The following is a 16,316-nucleotide window of genomic DNA, read 5'->3' as shown; positions in this document are numbered from 1 at the left end:
CTGGATTTTAACAGGAGCAGCCAGATCACCGCTTCACCCATGGGGGGGCGGTATTTGCCCCAAAGTGTATACAAAGGGGGCATGTGAGGTGTCAAACAAAAGCTTACCTTCTACTGATTCTGTAGATGCTGTTCATGTAATTGTATAGTGTCTGTATTTGGGGTGTAAACATGTACTCTGTATGGATGCTGGAAACTTCTCTGTCTGTGGCTGAGCAAAGCAGAGGAATGCTCAGCCAATGGATATGCTAACGAGCGAGGCTCCAGGGACAGTGGATCTCTAAATGCAAAAGACACACTTGGCCACTGACCATGTGACTCTCTCCAGCTTGGAAGAGACCAGAGATGGATTTAAAATGCCATGTTGCAGACTCCACTTTTTGCCTTCAGTTTTGCTCCAAATCCCCAGATGCAGCCTTGCTGGGAACCACGAACCGGAAAGAACTGTGGACCCATCTTGACTTAGGATATACACCAAAGACTTTTAAGCAAGCAGTTATAACATCTCTGCTATGAGCCTGCATTGAGAACTGGGTGATTTGATGCATATAGTGTTTGGGGCTGCCCCTCCCCAGGAATCTCCTGCTTGCGGTACAGAGCGGGGCAGGGGCGAGGATGGGGTGTTGATGTCAGGGTTCCTGCTCTCTCACCCTCTATCTTCATAGAATGGGGGAAGCACAAGAGGACTAGGGATGGAGGGTGTTTGCTGGCTGTTTTTGGGAGTTATGCAAGGCCAGGGCAGGGGTGAGCCTGCCTTAGCTCCACTGCACCACCACCCAGGAGCCCCCTGAAGTAATCAGCGTCCAGCTGGAGCCAGCTCGGAACCTCTGCCCCAGTTATGAACACCCCCCCCCCACACACACACACACTCAAGCTGCTGCCCCAGCCCCGAGCTCCCTGGACCTAAACTCCCTTACAGAGCCTCCTCCACCCCAAGCCCTTGACCCCGGCTTAGCTCAGAGCCCCTCTCATACTCCAAATCCCTTAGACCAAGACCAGAGCCTGCGCCTTAATCCCCTGCCCCTGCCTGGTGAAAGGGAGGGAGAATGAAGGAGGGAGGACGGAGGGAACGGGGGCAGGGCCTCAGAGATGGGGCACGAAGGAGACGGGGCAAGGGTATTTGGTTTTGAGGTAGATCCTGGATTGCGCTTAAATTCAAAAAGTGATCTTGTGCTTAAAAAGGTTGGAGACCACTGATCTAGATGGTAGTTGGTCCTGCCGTGAAGGCAGGAGCCTGGACTTGACGCGTCAAGTTTCCCTTCCAGTTCTAGTGTTCTGTGATCCATTTGAAAATAAATAAATTTGATTCCTTGTGCATTCTATTTTTATTTATTTTTGGATCAAGAATTATTGAATTATTTTTGGATCACTAATTAGATATTTCTCAGTTGACTCATTTTATTTTGGCCCCAGACATAGCTCACACTTACACAGTTTTCCACTTTGGCTCTGATATTCATGTTTAGACGGTGACTGTTGAGTTTCTGTGGCTATACAAACCCCAGTAGTATTCAGCCATCAAGTCTGAGAGCAGAATCCATGATATTTCAGGCAGCAAAATAGGGAGGTCTGGCACCCTTGGTCGGACTGGTCCCAAACGAGGAAGTTTATAGGACCAGAGTTTGCCTGTGCTCATTGGTTAACCTTCATGATTACACACAAGCTGTCCTCCCCCAGGCCCTTGTGAGCACTGGCTTCCATGGAGTCTCCTTTGCCTCCCCCATCCCGCACTGCTGCCTCTGATACAGAGGCAGCAGCATGGGTCAGGTGAAAACTTTCTCCCCACGTGCATCAGCTCCCATGAAGTCACCTCCTCCGTGGTTAATGTATAACTGCTAAAATCTGCAGCATTTACACCTTTACAAAAAAAAAATACTTTTTTTTCTAACATCCCTACCACCAGTCCGACTCTACTCCTGGGCTGGCTACTGGCCTCCCAGCCGGCTACCCCCATGCCACTGGTCCAGTTGGGCTCATGAACACGGCAGAGCTGCTGATCCCCTGTTGCACGGACTCTGCTAGAGCCTGTTGTCCTTACCAGCTGCCCTCGCCAGGCTCCTGGATGTCAGCCTTGTTGCCATGTCGGCCCACTGGGCTCTCAGCCCCACTGGAACCCATTGCTGTGCCAGAGCTCCTGACTGCCAGCTCCACTGCCAGCACTGTCAGAGCCTGCTGCTGATTTGGGCCAGCCAGACTCCCGCAGTAGGGCTCCCAGCCACTGCCTCCACTGCTCTTGCAGCACTCCCGGAGCCCGCTGATAAGTCGGCTCCTATGCCACCAGCCTTCCCAGCCATCAGTCCTTCTCTGGGACTCTTTTGTGTGGGTTCAACCTGTACTATTGTTTTAATGATTATCCAGTCTAATATAAACCAATCACAGGGTTATTCATCCCATCATTGCTTCCGAGTGTCAGTTGAAATTTTAAAAGTTAGTGTTCATTAATGATTTTCTTACATTAGGCCTCCTCTCCCCTTCCCCTGCATCATATTACTGGCAACTCTGTGTCAGTGGGGAACAGGTGGCAATTTTGTTGGACATTTGTGTGTTTTTTCTCTTTGCTTTTTCTTTCTAATTGTACAGTGTTTATGCTCTACATACACACATCTTCAATTTGTAGCTCTTTATTATTTGTAGTATGGCCTCTGGCATGTGTCTGACAATAAGAGATTGACCCAAGCCCCTTAAATTGGGTTTGAAATAGTGATGCATATGCATCTTTGCAATTGGTTTCCCAGTAATTATGGGTGCAGCACCATGTGACCTGTGGGTGCTCTGCAGACACCACTATCGTCACTGACTAGCAATCACTTTTGCACCTGACTTTTAAATGAAGGGCTGCTTGAACAGGCTAAGGACTCGTTCAGAAAGCATTATCACCACAGAGTTTAAGGGTATGTCTACACTACAGCGTTATTTTGAAATATCTTATTTCGAAATAGTTATTTTGAAATAATATGTCTGCACGCGAAATGCATTTCGAAATAGCTTTTTGCTATTTTGAAATAGCGTGTCCACACTGAGTGGACACTGAATTGCATTTAAGGCCGGCTGGAACCAGGTCTGGCAGGGTAGCAGGTCAGGAGTTACTGTGTGTGGCTGCTGCCTGAGGCTATCTGAGGACTGTGCTTAAAGCCTGCCCCCCCCCTCCCCCCCCCCCGGACAGCCAGTTGTCAGCTTTCCCTGCTTGCTTGCCTACCTCAATGAGGGACAGCAAAGCATTTTGTCGCTGCATGCTCTGGTTGTCCTCACTCGGGACACCACAGCACTCTGCAACATGGAGCCAGAGGTAGGGAGAGGAGTGTTCTTGGTTGAGGCTAGAGTGGCCACCGGGGCGCCCTGGGAAGGCTGGAGGCCCCCTAATTTAACATAAGTGTCTACACAGCACTTATTTAGAAATAGCTATTTCGAATTTGGCGTTATTCCTCGTGGAATGAGGTTTACCAAATTCAAAATAAGCGGCTGCGTAGATGCTAGGAAAGTTGCTCTGTAAACATACCCTAAGTGACTTGAACTCATCAACAGTATTTCGGATCCCATCCAGACCTCTGCCAGACAGGATTTAAGCAGAAACCGTTTTTATTTAAAAAACAAAAAAAAAACAAAATCCACATGCTTAAAAGATGAGCATGACCGCCCTCAGGCTCTGTCTGAACTAGAGAGCCTATGTTGGCATACCCCCTCATGTAGACTCAGTATATGCCGATAGAAGCATGTGTTCTGCAGGTATAGGAAGACTTCCTCCCTGAATGACATTAGCTATGTGTCAACTTGTCCTGGCATAGCTTGCACCTTCACTGTGGGTTTTGTTGGCATAGCTATACTGCTGGGACAGAGGGGTAATGTTTTTTTGTTCATACTCCTGACTGACACAGGTATACCAGTATAAATTTTAAATGTAGGACAGGCATTTATCCTTGACTGTACTTTAGCATAGAATGCAGACATGCTGGACTAGTGCCCCAACTCCTCAACCCGTATCCTTTTGTTGGCAATTTAAATACCAATATCAACAGAAATCTTACCTTCTAGTTTTAGAACCTGGTTCCTTCAAGCCTAGAGACATACTGCCATCTCCCTTATGTCCAGAGTGAGGTGGTGGTGGTAAGTCACGGACAATAAAACATTATGCCCATGCAGAGTTCCAGTACCTACTGATAAAGGTGGGTCAATGGGAAATGCTGCCACCTTGTTACAACTGGATTTAGCTAAATCATTTCTCATAACAATGTGAAGGATCTTGAATTCAGTGAGCAAAACAGCATTTGAGTTCCTATCAATGATTCATCCAGATAGGGCATTTTAGTAGTTTTTGAACTCTGTGTTCTCATGCATGTACGGGGTTCTTAATGTGTATCCAACTGGCAGAAGGCATTCATTACAAATTTGATTTGGTGGGAATGCAATTTTTAGTGGACCATATGGGGCACTGAACTCCAAAAAAGTTTAGATTCACATTTTTCTCATCCAGGAAACATCTAAATTGTGTTAGGTAGCTCATGTGGAAAGGTATAGCTCCCGGGACCACCTCTTCCATTTGTTTTGGGAGTTATTTTATAATTTCTTGCTATAATTTTTGTTTATGTACCTGCTGTTACAAGAGATCCTCATTAAAATAAGTTTCACTTCCCGTAGTCTTTTACTTATCAATATCTTGGAATTTGTTAATTCATCATAAAATGAAGTTCAAACAGGCATACTTGAAACATTTCTAAGCAAATCATGTGAAAACATGGGACATTCAGAGTTTGTCACAAAATAGATGGAGTTATACTATGAATTTTGACTTCTCTTTTGTTAATTTTCCACAGCTGTTAACCCACTTTTCCATTTTTGCATATAAAGTAACTAGTTTGTCATGTGTTTGCATTTCTTTTGAATTTTATGTCTATTTCAGTTGATGTATTGTTTGCTTTGGTGTGTGTTGTTCTTTCATTGCTCTTCTATCATTTTACTAAAGCTTTTATCCCACATCCTGTAGACTGTTGCTTATATACACTTCTGAGTGCCCAGATCAGCAAAAACTATTTACTATACTCATTTAGTATATTCTGCACGCTCTTCTCTCTCTCTCTCTCTCTCTCTCTCTCTCTCTCATATTTCTGTTTTAAAATGTAACAATATACATTTTTACTTATTTTTAAACGAAAACCAGAAACCTTAATTGTCGAATGTATGTTTTCTTGAAAAGTATGTACTTTTTATATATACAGCTTTAAAAAATACTAGCTTTTAGAAAAAATGTCCATTTCTTTTTTGTTGTATAGGGGAAAATGCAGTGTTGCACTTCTGAATGAGACAGAATCCGTGTTGTCTTATCTTGAAAAAGAGGTAACACACATCACGAAATCCTTTCTTCATTTAGATTGTATAGATCTCATTGATATTTGTCTTCTCCCATTTATAGTAGGATTTTAGGAAATGCAGTACAATTTAAAAAAATCATTATTGAATCTTGTAAGAGATTGGTGAAGATACCTCCTGGCATTATAAGGACTGTGGATTAAAGTAATTTAATACGTTGTATTTTATCTTTATTGTTATAGTCAGCCGAATAATATTGTCACCTGGATATGAAAACTAAAATATGCAATTCCTTCAGATAAGTTAGAGACTTTTTAAAAAGTAAGTTTTAAAAATAGATGATTATAAAACCTTGTATATAAAATGCCCTTTTCAGTGGTTTTAGTTTTTTAATATTGGGCAGACACTTTTTTGGTTTGAAAACAGTATTGAGTTCATTTTCATAGTTGTGGTCCAGCATTGTTAAAGTATTGTAAGCCTGGTTCTCAAAATAATGCTTAGCTGCTACTCCAGTCAGCAGAGATAAAGGGCACACATGTACTGTTTTTGTGTAGATCTTACTCAGAAATCGATAGTGTTATCTGCTTAGTTGTAATTTGTAAAATTCTCTATGAAAGGGTAATTAATTAAGGGGGAAAAAGTAAAATTCAGAAGATAGTTTCCATCAGACATACCAAATTTTGGGGATAAATAACTGGTCATTGTACCTGTAATGTTACATTCTTATGAAATGTCTTCCAAACTTTTTTATTCACTGTAAGATACTCTGTATCAGCCATTTAATGAGGGCTACACTATTCAATATACTTAAATCTGTATTCATTAAAATATATTTTGTAGGCTTCTTTTTTGGCCTGCTTTTCCACCCTCAAAGGGAGCTTGAAAGGTCAGTAACTGTGATATTGAAGGGGTACAGTTTCCTTCTTGTGTTTGTAATTTTTAAATGAAAGAAGTTTGTAAGTTTAAAGTTAAATGAAGCAATCAAATGAATTAATATTATTGCAATATCTTTTCATTTTTAGGATGCTTTTTTTTATTCACTGGTATACGATCCATCACTGAAAACACTTTTAGCAGATAAAGGAGAGATCAGAGTGGGACCTAGATACCAAGCAGATGTACCAGACATGCTTGCTGAAGGTAAATATTTTTTTTGGCCTTTGAATGTTCAAACAAAATCAGCATATCACATTATTATTTCTATTGACTTGCAATGGTGAGAAATTCACCTTCCAAACAGAAAGACCATGGTTTGTTATTGTGAAGAACAGAAAAAACTAAATTAGAATACATTAATGGGGCACCAAGGGAGGTAAGATTGATTAACCAATGAAAAGATGTTATGAGTAAGTGAGCGTTTGAGCGTTATCTATGATATATACGTGAGAGTTTGTGAGCAAACGAGTGTCTCTGTTCGTCCATCTGTTAAGAACTCCTCCTAAACGGTAACAGCTAGGAACCCCACCCAATTCATACAGAGACCCATAAAAAGAACTCATCCTAAACGATAAGAGGTAGGAGCACCAAATTTGGTATACAGCTTCCTCGCATCATAACTTAAAGCAGGGTTTGGTTGGCAAGGTGGGATGCTATGGGGATGCTTATGGGGAAGTTTCCACAGCCCCTGATTCATATAGGAACACACAGAACCATACAGAAAGGAGTCAATGTCACCGGTCAGGTGAAAGGGATGGCTGGGGGCATCCTTCTTCTTCCCCCCTCCCGTCCGGGACTGCCCCAACCCTAAGACTGCTTCCCCCTTTAGGGAGGGCGGGGAGGGGAAGTTGTATATGATGAGAGCTATATGATGAGAGGAAGCTGTACCAAATCAAGTTCTCTTGATTCATATGGGAACATTGCTGGCTGTTCCCCTTCATCAGAAAGTGAGGGGAAAGTGCACAGTTTGCTACATTTCTCTCTGACTGGGGCGTGCATGGGCCAAACAAACCTGGACCTGCCCCAGCTGGGGGACATGTACCTTTTCCCCAGCTGTGCCCACTGGATCTGCAGCAATCATGGAAGGGCATTTCTCACCTGGCCCCAGGGTCGTCTTTCTCAGAGGAAGCCTTCATACTCATCCCCAGTCCCACCCCAAAGCAATGATTTAAATGAAGAAAAACAAATACTAATTAAGAATTCAAGCAACACCAGGTAAATCTTCTTGTGGTATAATAAAGAGGATTTTTTTAACTGAACTTTTCTTTAGTTCAGTTGACTTATTTCAGGTAAGCCTCACAGGAAAAAAGTATTTTAGTATGAATATTATAGATCCTCTGGAGCAACAATAATGCAAAAGAAAATTGTATGGTCTCTTAAAAAGGCTTTGCATGCTGAACACATGGCCTTCACTTGTTAATTATCAGCTTACATAACAAGGCTAAAGTGGTATTGTGATATCTTTTTTGTTCTGTAGCAGGGTTGAAATAAACATTTCTTCTTTGAAAACATCTTGAAAATCATTGGTCTTCTTACCTTGCTCATGTAGTTAGAAATTTTAAGAGTTCCATTAATCTTTTATATTTTATATGAATATTACATATGACATATATTAAAAGCTGATTTGTAATGTGAGGGATATGAACTTTGTTCATCATCTATTTGTAGTGCACATATATTGGCTTTGGAAATTTTATGAGCAGTCTTTGTTACTTAGTTTTATGTGCTGATTAGAGTGGTACTAAAGGAAGCAGTTTTCTTGAGGGATGTCTAGCATATAAATTTTATTTCCCAACAATCTTAGATGTTGTTTATTTCTTAATAAGGAAACCTCTTTATAGCATTAATACAGTTGCACAAAGTCAGTGGGAGTTCTGAGTGCACATGTTTGAGGGGGCGTACAAACCCCACACTAGACAACAAGGGGCTTAGGGATTATTTTGGGCTCAACCAGTCGCACCCCACCGCACCTGCAGTAAATGCTCCATCTGCTGGAGGAAATAAAAGTCTTAAAAGTCGGTTCCCCCCAGCACCATCTCCATGGTGCGGGGTACGGGGAGGGAGGCAGAGGCTCCACATTCTGGGACTTAGCATCTGCTGGAGCTCAGACCGCTGTGCCTATGCCTTTTAAATGTAGTAAGAACTAGGCGGCTCCTCGTACTATATTAATATTTGGGGGTAGGTCCAGGACCTGTGTGCCCAGTTCCTACTACATTTAAACTGCAGAGCTGCAGCGGGGGGTAGCTCCTGGACCCTGTCTTCCCTTATTGACTAATTGTGTAGTCAATACAAATTGTATTGACTACATAATTAGCTCATTACCTGCTTCTTAACATCTTTATATTCAACCGTATCACGGTGCCTGGGTAGAGATCACCATAGGGGAGAACACAGAGCTGCTTGTAGTAGGTCGAGCCTGTCCCATTATCTCGGGTTGGGATTGGGAAACACTTCTCTGACATGTTGAGCAGGTATAGATCTGATCCTGGGAACTCAGAGGAAGCACTTGAGGGAACCAGGGTAGCTAGGGAACCCTAGCCCATGACACTGGCTGGAGTAGGCAAGAAGCAGGACCCCCTCAAAGAGGACATGGTCCTGGAAGATCTCCCTAGGGAGGAGATGGTGCAGACCATGATCCAGGAAGAGGACTTCATGACCTGAGAGACAGAGTTGTGAAGATGAGACCTTGAGCCACTTATAGGAACAACCTCCACTGGCTAATGGTGAGGTCCAGGAGGAACAACTATGTTGGAAGAAGGCCATCAGAAGTTTGGTCACAACTGATCTGGCCCATGACATCCCCCCCTGCAGCCACCTTAGACAGGAAAAGACCCTATCTAGCCCATATCTTAGACTGCTTCTTCTGGCCTGGTGAACATCAAGAAGTAAATTTTTGCAACTCCTGCCCTGAATGCTAGTTATTCAGGCCAAAAGTTGTGATGAAAGACCCCCTCATCCCTCTCCTGATTATCAGTGTCCCCTTTAATCACATTGGTATACGCCTGATCGGACCCCTGGAAAAAGTGCCACTGGATACAAAGACCTGTTGATGATGGTTGAGTATGCTACTCGCTATTGTAAGGTAATCCCACTACATAGCATCAGTGCAAGGACTATTGCCACTGGACTATTGAAAGTCTTTGCTCAAGAAGGAGTTCCCAAGGAGATTCTCATCAAAGAAGGCAAAAAGTTCATGTCTCGCACAATGAAACAGGTCTATGATCTTCTGAAAGTAAAGACCCTCCACACCTCAGGTTATCACCTGAAAAACGGATGGCCTGGTCGAACACTTCAACTGAAGCAGATGCTAAAAAACTTATGCCAGAAGACCTGTGGCATTGGGATTAACTTAGTCCCCTCCCCCCCCTTTCTGTTTTCCATCCAGGAATTCTCACAATCCTCTGGGCTTCTCTCCAATTGATTTCTTGTATGGGAGACTGTCCTGGGGAGTTCTTGACCTAATTTGGGAAAAGTGGGAAAGACAAACTCCAAGAACTCAGAATATCCTACAATATGTGTTGAGTCTCAGGGGGAGACTTTGAAATGGTACTTTGTCTGCAGAAAATCTCAATGTCCAGCAGACCTAGGAACACTCCTATAAGAAGGGAGTGTGGGGATGCACTTTCAGGCCAGGTGATAGGTAGTACTGTGTCTAAACTACTGAGCAAGTGGCAGGAGTTCTGTGAAATTGTGTGTCAAGCTGAATGGGCCAGACAGTTATGAAGTTAGACAACCTGACAAACAAAAGCGCACACAGTGCACACGCATCAATTTGCTGAATGAGTAGAAAGCCTATTCATAGCTCTGTGCCCACCTAAACTAGAACTGGGACTTCAAATGCCTTATTCCTTGTTCCTACAGGCTGTACAGGTGGGGGAACAACTTAGCCCTGAACTAAGAGCCCAGGTGCAGAGCACAGTGAAAGCATTCCTAATGGTGTTTTCCTCCCAAGCAGCAAGGACCACCTCATGCATCACCACATCCACACTAAACCTGGACAGATCTTCTGGGAGAATCTCCAGTTGCTTCCCCAAAAGTGTGTGAATCAGGAAGTCCAAACCATATTGGAACTGGAGGTTGTTGAGGAATCCTGCAGTGCGTGGTGAAGCCATGTTGTGTTAGCCCCAAAGCCAGATGGCACTTTCCTGAAGTTGATGCAGAATCAGAAGGTCAATGCAGTTTTGAAATTTGGCACCAACACCATGCCCTATGTGAATGAACTACTAGACTGAGTGAGCAAAGCTCATTATATCAACACTTTGAACTTAACAAAGGGGTATTGGTAAACCCACTCACCAGAATTGCAAGGAAAAAAATGTCTTTGTCACTCTATTCTGCCTCTGCCAATTTTGAGCTATGATCTTTGGACTCCCTGGAGCACCTGCAACATGCCAGTACATTATGGACAAGCATTTGCAGTCCTATTACTCATATTCTGCAGCCTAGTTGGATGATATAATCATCTATAGCTGAACCTGGGAAGAACATCTGACCCAAGTGGAAGCCATGCTCAACTCCATGCGACGGGCTGAATCAGCAGTAAGCCCCGAAAAATGTAGAGTAGGGAAAGAAAGAAGAAACTGCTTATCTGGGATACATTTTGGGAAAAGATCAGATTTTGCCCTTTATAAATAAAATCCAGGCCCTCAAGGACACACCTTGCCCCACCAACAAGAAACATGTCAGAAGTTTTTTAGGACATGTTGGCTGACTACCCTGATTTGTACCAAGGTTCTCAATGGTGACCGCTCTTCTCACAGATCTGGTTACGAACAACAGCCCCAAGAATGTACACTGATCCTGTAGAAAGGTCTTTCAAGAATTGAAACAGCAAATCTGTACAGAAACTGTCCTATCCAATATAGACTTCACCTAAGGGTTCATTTTATGGACAGATGCTTCTGATGTGGGATCGGGGGCTGTTTTATCTCAGGAAATAAAAAGGGAGGAGCACTGTGTGCTCTGTTTGAGCTGCAATCTATTCCCAACAGAATGAGTCGGACATAGAGAAGGTCTTGATAACAAAATGGGTCATAGACTCACTCTAATACTATCTTCCAGGAAACCCATTCTAGCTCGTCACCGAACATGGCCTGTTAAGACAAATAAACATCATGAAGGACGCACCCCCCTGATGCTCTGATTCCTGTCTCTCTGGCCCTGTGTGTTCCAAATTCCTCACTGAACTGGGAAAGCCTTCCAGAATGCCGACCTCTTTTCCAGGGAACTGGGGGAATAATCAAATGGCCCCAACTTACCTGGCTCCATCTTGAGGGGATAGGGTGTATAAGCCCCACACTGAGGAATAAGGGGTCAGGGATAATTTTGGGCTCAACCAGCTGTGTTCCGCCAAACTTGCAGTAAATGCTAAATTTTCAGGAGCAACTAAAAGGCAGGGAATTAGTTCATTTGGGTGGCAGAAGCAGAGTTGAGCTGACCTGCAGCCTCCAGCTCCAGGAGAGCAGAAGGAAGCCTAGATTCCAGTATAGCAGTCCAAAAGGCCTTTCTCTAGGGAAGAGGGAAACCCACATGGAGACAACCATAGGACCCTGTGGACTTTAGACATTGGTACCCCCTCTTACCTATTGTGTGTGCTTTCTCTATGAGGGGAAGACATGGACTAAGCTGATCCCATTGGGGTGGACATGAGGAAGAGCTGCCTAGGGAGGATAACTTTGCTTGGTTGCTAGACTACTGGTAGCCCAAAGGGTCCTGATGTGGAGCCTTCTGAAGTGGGAGGGCTTGGACTCGCCTCCCACAGCTCCCTTGGCAGTCAGGAGTTGCAGCCATAGCCACTACGCCACACTCCCCAAGTGGGAGCCATTACAACATGGGATGTTAAAGTGCTTTTTTATTTCTCTTAAGTGTGCTGCTTGTTTTATTGGTTTTAAAAATTAGTCTTGTTCAAATTTTGTCTAATGAGTTGTGTAATTGAAAAATGATTTTTTTTTTCAGGAAGAAAGGCAGACTAATTTATTAAGGTGCACAGTGGCAGATCACTACATTATTATTGTGATTATATTATTTATTAGCTACTTGACAAGGTCTTTTTAGAGTTGCTTGTGAAAAATATAGGCTTACTACAAACCTGACAGGAATATGATGCAATTTACTTGGTTCTAGGGAACCAAATAATTTGTTTGTTGTATAAAGATTCATACGACGGAAGAGAATGTTAACTAAGGATGTAAAGAGAGAGTGATGGTGACACTTTTGGGTATAGGATAGATCACTACCACTTCTCACAGCAATGAGGCGACCTTGTCTGTGCTCACGGGAGGGCAGGTGCGGTGAAGGGGGAACTTACCTCAAACTATTGGCTGCTGGCAATGTAAGTGCCTCATTCCAGGTTTCGCGAGGCAAGTTCTTCCCCTCTGCAGGCTAGCAGTTTGCACAGTCCAGCCATTAGGCTCCTTAAATGAGTTTTTGTTGCAGAGCAGAGTTTACCTGTGACTAAACCAGTACAGATAGTTAGCCTGAGAGTTCTGTTCTGCTCATGGAGCACAGACCCTTCCTGATTTGTACACTCCACTTTGTTATGCTTGAGTCCCTTGACTCCTGGACATCCACAGTGCACACAGATTTGCTGCCTGTGTGGAGCCAGTGCCCTCAGTTCACTAGCTTCCCCTCAATTGAACACTCTTCAAAGTACACAACATGTGCAGCACTGCAGTGGTGCAGTTGCAGCACTTAGTTTAGATCAGGGAGTGGGCAAGACAGTTTCTGGCCCGCTGAACCGTTTGATCCAGCCCACAGCCACCCCGCCTCTCCCACGCCCCCAGGCCAGTTGAGTCTTAGAATGGGAGAGTGTGCGAAGTCTCCTCCTGCTGCCAGGGGCACACAGTGTCTAAAGGGTACAGCCAGCTCTTAAAAAACAGCTGACGGGTCTTTCTAGGCACCACACATCCCTGGTAGGGCTAGGGCAGGAGGCAAAGACTTCACATGCTCCCCCACTCCCAGGCCAATCAGGGTCTGTGAGCAGGCGAACACGTGAAGTCTCCTGGCACCATCTCTTCTGCCTGAGGCACTGCCACTTCCAGGGGTGGCCCGTGACCACTTCTGAAATTCATGAAGTGGCCCCCCTTCAAAAATTATTGCCCACCTCTGGTTTAGAAGTTACCTCAACGGGCGAACTGGTTCAGAAAAGGGCAACAAAAATTACTAGGGGTTTGGAATGGATGTCATATGAAGAGAGATTAAGAAGACTGGGACTTTTCATCTTAGAAAAGAGGAGACTAAGTGGGGATAGGATAGAGGTCTATAAAATCATGACAGGTATGGAGAAAGTGAATAAGGAAAAGTTACTTACTTGTTCCCATAACATAAGAACTAGGAGTCACCAAATAAAATTAATTGGTAGCAAGTTTAAAACAAAGAAAGGGAAGTTTTTCTTCACACAGTGCACAGTCAACCTGTGGAACTCCTTGCCAGAGGATGTTGTGAAGAACCAGATTTTAACAGCATTCAAAAAAGAACTAGATAAATTCATATAGGTTAGGTCCATAAATACATATTAGCTAGAGTGGGTAGGAATGGTGTCCCTAGCCTCTGTTTGTCAGGGGTGGAAATGGATGACAGGAGAGGGATCACTTGATGATTACCTGTTTCTGTTCACACTCTGTGGGGCATCTGACATTTGCCACTGTCAGAAGACAGATACTGAGCTAGATGGACCTTTGTTCTGACTCAGTATAGCCGTTCTTATGTTCCTGTTAGTGTAGGTAATCCACCTCATTCAGAGGTGGTAGCTATTTGACCTCCTGTCAGCATAGTACTGTCTACAGGAGTTTGATCGGTATAACTGCATCGCTCAGAAGTGTGGATTTAAGTGATGTAATTATGCCAACATAAATCTGTAGTGTAGACCAAGCCTTAGTATTGTCTGTGGTGAAACAAAATAGAAGATTATTTTGGAATTTTTATTGACATTATTGTCTGCTAGGCATGAGGCCTGTTCCAGCTGAAGTCTGCTGGAATTATGCCATTGAGATTAGCAGGAGCTGGAGTGGATCCTAAAATAGCGTAATATAGTAGGTAATATCTACATAGTATATTAAAGCCTATGTAATAACTTTTCTTCCAATAGAAGCTCTCTTTAGATCTGAAGATATTTCTAAAATTAAATTCCTTCATATTAAAAAAGTTTCCGTGAGGCTTCATAAGATTTATGGATCAAATTCTGACTGAAATCAATGGCAAAATTCTCATTGAGTTCCTTGTAGCCAGATTTTACTGTGTGTTACATGCATTGATTTTGCGGAGTGTGTTAATCCCAGAAGTACTTGGACGATGAAATCTTCAGGTTGTCGCGTGGGCAAGACTTAGTCCATCAGTATCCTTGGAGGACAGGGGCGCCAAATATATCCCCAGAGCCTTTGTGACAACCTCCCACTGGCATATGACCACAGCTCAGCTGTCAGACTGCCTCAGTGTGTGACCTGGCACCTTTTCCTGAAATGTAGCTAAACTGTTCTAGTCTCTGTGGTCTAGGAAATAGGGCACTGAATTTGGATTCAGGAGACCTGGGTTTTATAACTAATTCTGTCAGTGGCCTGCTGGATGACACTGGGCAAGTCATTTCACCTCCCTATGTCTCAGTTTTCCTCATCAGTAAATGGGGATAATACTGTTGACTTCCTACTCTAAGGCTCTTTGAACTCTGCTGATGAGAAAAAGCTATGGAATCTGAAAAAAGCTTGTTTTGTAGCATTTATGCAAGTCTTGTGAGGAAGGGATATTATGAAAATCTGTGTCTTGAAATAGAGCTTTAGGCCTACATTTTCATAAGTGTCTAATGATTTTGAGTGTCCAACTTATGACACTTTAAAAGGGCCTTATTTTTCAGGAAGTCCTGATCACACACCTTTAAAAGTCAGATCTCTTTAGAGCAGTGGTGGGGAACCTTTCTGGGTTGGGGGCCGCTGACTCTCTCAGAAAAATAATCAGGGGCCACACACAAGTGACAAGCAAGAAAGAAAAACCAAATCCTCACTGACATGGCCCCTGACTGAGAAGGAGAAAGGAACTCTCCATATTCCCCCCACACACCAGAGCCTAGGAGGACCAGGGCTAGAAGATTTGATGTGCTCCCATCCCACGGTGGGATGGCAGGAAGGATGGGGGCTGGAACACCAGCATTAGCTCCTCAATGCTGGGCGGGGGAGAGGTGGGATGTAGGGGCGGATCCAGGTAAGCTGGGAGCTGCATCTGGCCCCTGGGCCTTAGGTTCCCTACCCCTGTGTTAGAGGGTAAAGCTGGGAGCCCAAAAATTGAGGCACTAAAAATCAGTGGTCACTTTTCAATACAATGCAATACAATTCAAAATGTTAGTAACTTCATACAGATCCAGTACGCAGGTGGCAGTTCAGACTAAAAGTAGAGAGGAAATATCTTCTTCATAAGTCACCAGTAGACAGAAGTTTTAATAATTCTCCCACACGTTATATTAAGAAAAGGGAAAACATTAGTAACATGCACCATCAATTTGTTTTGAATGGTTACTGTAATACATATCTGAACAAAAGCACTAAAGGCATGCTAATTCAGATGAGCTTTCAGAAGGATAGTCATAAAGTGGCTGTTAAATGAAAAAGTTCTTTGGTTTATGAACATGCCTAAGTGTTTCTTATATGTACCAAATTATTTTGCTATAAATATGCTGATGCCTTTTATTAGATTTTAAACTGAAAATTCGAAATTTTATTATATGAGATGAAAATTTATATTGTATCTGCACTCAGTGTTTTATATTTTCAGTGGTTTGTTCAGGCACAAAAAATGAGTTGGTAGTTCTCTCTATTCTTTGGACATTAATTCTTGTTTCCTTTGAAATAACTTTTTTTCTTCTGCAAAACCCAGAAACACAATAAATAGCACACACAAACCAAAGCTTTGATAGTACTTCCTAGACCAGGGCTACTCAGCTTTGGAAGCCCCAGGGGCCACACTGATACTCACAGCACATGTCAAGAGCCACGACTTAAGTATGGTTGCATTTACATGCAAATACATAAGCAAATATATGGAATCACTTATTTCACACTGACGGGCATGAATGCAAAGCACTTCCCACAATGCCCT

At 43.3% G+C, this 16,316-nt stretch overlaps 1 protein-coding gene across 1 annotated transcript in view; it reads left to right on the top strand.

Moving 5' to 3' along the window:
- MTA3 (metastasis associated 1 family member 3) overlaps positions 1-16,316 on the top strand; it is a 183,950-nt gene that overhangs the window by 61,971 nt on the left and 105,663 nt on the right. The window contains exons 5-6 of the mRNA XM_006133984.3: positions 5,264-5,327; positions 6,323-6,440. Of these exons, the coding sequence (XP_006134046.2) occupies positions 5,264-5,327; positions 6,323-6,440 (182 nt within the window). The remainder of the gene's footprint in view (positions 1-5,263; positions 5,328-6,322; positions 6,441-16,316) is intronic.

Source organism: Pelodiscus sinensis, chromosome 3 (genome assembly GCF_052426305.1).
Source record: "Pelodiscus sinensis isolate ZL-2025 chromosome 3, ASM5242630v1, whole genome shotgun sequence".
Taxonomy (NCBI): Eukaryota; Metazoa; Chordata; order Testudines; family Trionychidae; genus Pelodiscus; species Pelodiscus sinensis.
This window is presented reverse-complemented; position numbering and strand designations above follow the sequence as displayed.